Below are 3,242 nucleotides of genomic sequence, written 5' to 3' on the forward strand. Positions count from 1 at the left end.
TGGACGATCCTGGAGCAGATTTTTGATATTACACATCCACTCCAATCCTGCTATCAGCGAGCTCCTCTGCCTCCAATCCACTTCCACACATTCCACCGCAACCTCCTTTGTAACAATAGACGCTCTTGTCCTCCTCCTCGTCTGCTGCAACACAATCACCTGCCCTCTCTGCCAACTTCTCATCTAATTCCCTCTTCACCACTCTGTCCAGATTCAACAAGCTTCCCCTCTTTGCAGACAGTTCCACTCGGCTGCCATCCTGGAGGTCGGATTCATGTAAGATCCTTGATCTTAGCCCTCATTTGAACGAGGTTGAGGCCACCGTCCTCCATCTCCCTAAGGGGTGCAGCCGCAAGTGCACAAATTTAGTCCATATCTTTATGGGAGCGTGGTTTTTCTTTAATTTCTACTTTAAGCCTTTGCTTTATGAGAAATCCAAGGCGAAGATCATCCATGATGAAAGTGGGTTTTCCGATTTTGATAAATCTGATTTGAGGGTTGCTATTTTTTTGGTTCAGTATGTCATGGAGAAAATATACATGTGGGTCTTCAAGGAAAGTCCTAACAACAATTTGGCAAAGCAAACTAAAAACTATCCGCTTTAGCTCTGCTAGGGTTTCTTTTTCTCCCCTGCTGAGCTTTCTCTCTTCCGCCGCCCCTCCGGCACTGCCGGAGGTTCCTCTGCATGGAGTCTTCTCTACTCTCCTCCGAGTTTCCACATCTTTCTTCTTCTTCTGCTGCTGCTACGCCGGTGTCTCTGCGCAACTGGAATCAGATATTTGCCCCGAACCCCTCATCTGCTTCCAAAGTCTTCAACTTTTTGCATCATCCTTCAGAACCTGATATTATCCCCTTTTCAAGTGAAAAGCTTGCTAAAGGGGGAGATGATTGGAGACTTTGTCTTGTGGGCTACTCTATAGGTCGGAGGCCCTTTTATGAAGCTTTGCTGGGAGCGATCAATAAAACGTGGAATCTAAAAGGTTCTCTGCAACTCCTTTCGCTAAGTGATGGCTTTTTCCTTTTTCGTTTTTCTTGTGTAGAGGATTACGATATGGCTTGGTCTAAAGGTGTGTGGTTTTTGCTTGGAAAACCCTTTGTTCTGCAAAAGTGGCACCCTAAATTTAAACCTAAGAGAGAAAATTTCGCCACAGTTCCTATATGGGTTAAAATACACGACCTTCCCCTTGCATGCTGGAATTCGGAGGGTATCTCAAGAATAGCTAGCAAGATTGGAGTTCCTTTAGCTGCTGACCACCTCACGGAGCAAAAAACTAGGCTTACCTTTGCTCGTGTATGTGTTCTTGTTGACTGTAATGCAACATATCCTGATTTTATCAAGGTTTCTCTGGATGGCGACATAGTTGAATTGAAGGTGCAATATGAATGGAGGCCGGTGCTCTGTGAACATTGTAAGTCTCTTGTTCACTACTCTTCTTCATGCCCTCAAAATCCAAAATCTTCTGAAAATGATATGGTGAATAATTTCCCCAAAACTCGTGGTAGAAGTTTCAGTAAAAAACCAACCAATCGTTTTTCTTCTAAGCCCCCCACGAACAACAGACCTCCCAGGTCGGATTCCAGACCTAAAGATGGCTCCATTCCAACTATTGCTGGTCCGTCCTCTACTCCTACTTCACCTAAACATTTAAATAGCATTGGACAACCTTTACACTATCAAGCTCACTCGCCTCCCCCTACGTCAAATAAAGATATCCTTCAGTCTAAACCTTTGGCTGAGGATATGCCGTCCAGTATGCTACCTGTTGCAGGAGCCTTCTAGCAACATCATTGTGGAACCAGTGACTGATACTATTGTTGCTAATATTCCTAATCTCAATATTCCCACAGAAGAAATTTCTGACTCTTCATCCTCCATGAAGATCATTTCACACAACCAATCTACTGCCATTACCTCACCTAACAAGTTTGAAATTTTTAATTCTCAAACTGAATCGGATCTGCAAGAGGTTTTGGTTACCGAAAATGATTTGGTGGGTAATTCTCTCAAGCAACCTGGGAAAAGTAAGAAGCAGCCAACGGTAGAATCAACCAAAAAATCTGCTAAGGAAAAGCAGAGTAAAAAATCCCACACTCATAACACTTCTTAATGTTTTTCCCTAACATTGGAGTTTGGAATGTTAGAGGCTCTAATAAGCTTGAAAAAGTTTTAAGTTGTAAGAGACTTATTTCTTCTTTTAAGCTTGACATGCTCTGTTTGCTGGAAACTCGTATTCACGCACCTTCTCTGGTGGACCCCTTTTTTGACTCTGCTCATTCTTTATTCCCGAATGAAGCTAGTATTAATAATTTTAACCTCTCTTCCTCTGGTAGGATTTGGGTTAAATGGAATTCTGAAAAGCTTGCTTTTTCCCCTACTGTTGTGACTACACAATTAATCAATGGACTTGTTACTGTAGGTAATCTACCCCCTTTTCAATTATCTATTGTCTATGCGGCTAATAGTTTTTTTGACAGAAAAGAACTTTGGGCTTCTATCTGTCAAGTGGCTCCCTCTTCTACTCTCCCTTGGGCTGTCTTGGGAGACTTCAATTGTTGTCGCTATGCTAATGAGAAGTCTGGCGGTTCTGCTCTTCACCATTCTAGCTTGGTGGATCTAAATTCCATGATTTTTGCTAATAGCTTGATGGATTTGCACTCTGTGGGTAACTTCTTTACTTGGTTTAACCAGCAAGCTTCAAACCCCATTTTTATTAAATTGGATCGTGCTCTTGTTAATGATGATTGGGTGAAGAACTTTCCTTCTTCTTTCTGCTCTTATCAGAGCCCCTCTTGCTCGGATCACTCTCCGATCATTTTACATTCTGGGGACTCCTCTACCTCTCATCACCGTTTTTTATTTAAGAATTTTTGGACTAAGCATGATAGATACTGGTCTTTTCTTTTAAATGCTTTGTCTTTGCCGCTAGTAGGGAACCCATTATCTCATTTTTGCAATGTTCTCAAATGTTTGAAAGGTGATTTAAAGAATCATGATTGGGCAAACTCTAATTCTTTAGATGTGCAACTTGAAGCCCTTCATGTCAAACAACAAAGTCTTTTGCATTTAATTCAGAATAATCCATCAGAAGCTGCCCTCCTTGTAGCTCTCAAAGACATAAATTTACATATTTCTGAAGTTTCTTCTATGAAGGCCAGTTGGATTATTCAAAGAGCTAAAATTAATTGGCTTCATCATGGAGAGGATGATTTGAAATTTCTTTATACTAAAATCAGGAGTAGAT

The 3,242-nt window shown here is 41.5% G+C and overlaps 1 protein-coding gene across 1 annotated transcript in view; it reads left to right on the forward strand.

Annotated features, from left to right (window-relative positions):
• Window positions 1-685: 685 nt before the first annotated feature.
• Window positions 686-3,242, forward strand: part of LOC110096650 — a 25,341-nt gene continuing 22,784 nt past the window's right edge. Inside the window, exons 1-3 of the mRNA XM_028697817.1 lie at window positions 686-1,751; window positions 1,849-2,039; window positions 2,201-3,155. Coding sequence (XP_028553650.1) covers window positions 686-1,751; window positions 1,849-2,039; window positions 2,201-3,155 — 2,212 coding nt within the window. The remainder of the gene's footprint in view (window positions 1,752-1,848; window positions 2,040-2,200; window positions 3,156-3,242) is intronic.

The sequence above is a fragment of the Dendrobium catenatum genome, unplaced genomic scaffold, assembly GCF_001605985.2.
Source record: "Dendrobium catenatum unplaced genomic scaffold, ASM160598v2 fragScaff_scaffold_1000, whole genome shotgun sequence".
NCBI lineage: Eukaryota > Viridiplantae > Streptophyta > Magnoliopsida > Asparagales > Orchidaceae > Dendrobium > Dendrobium catenatum.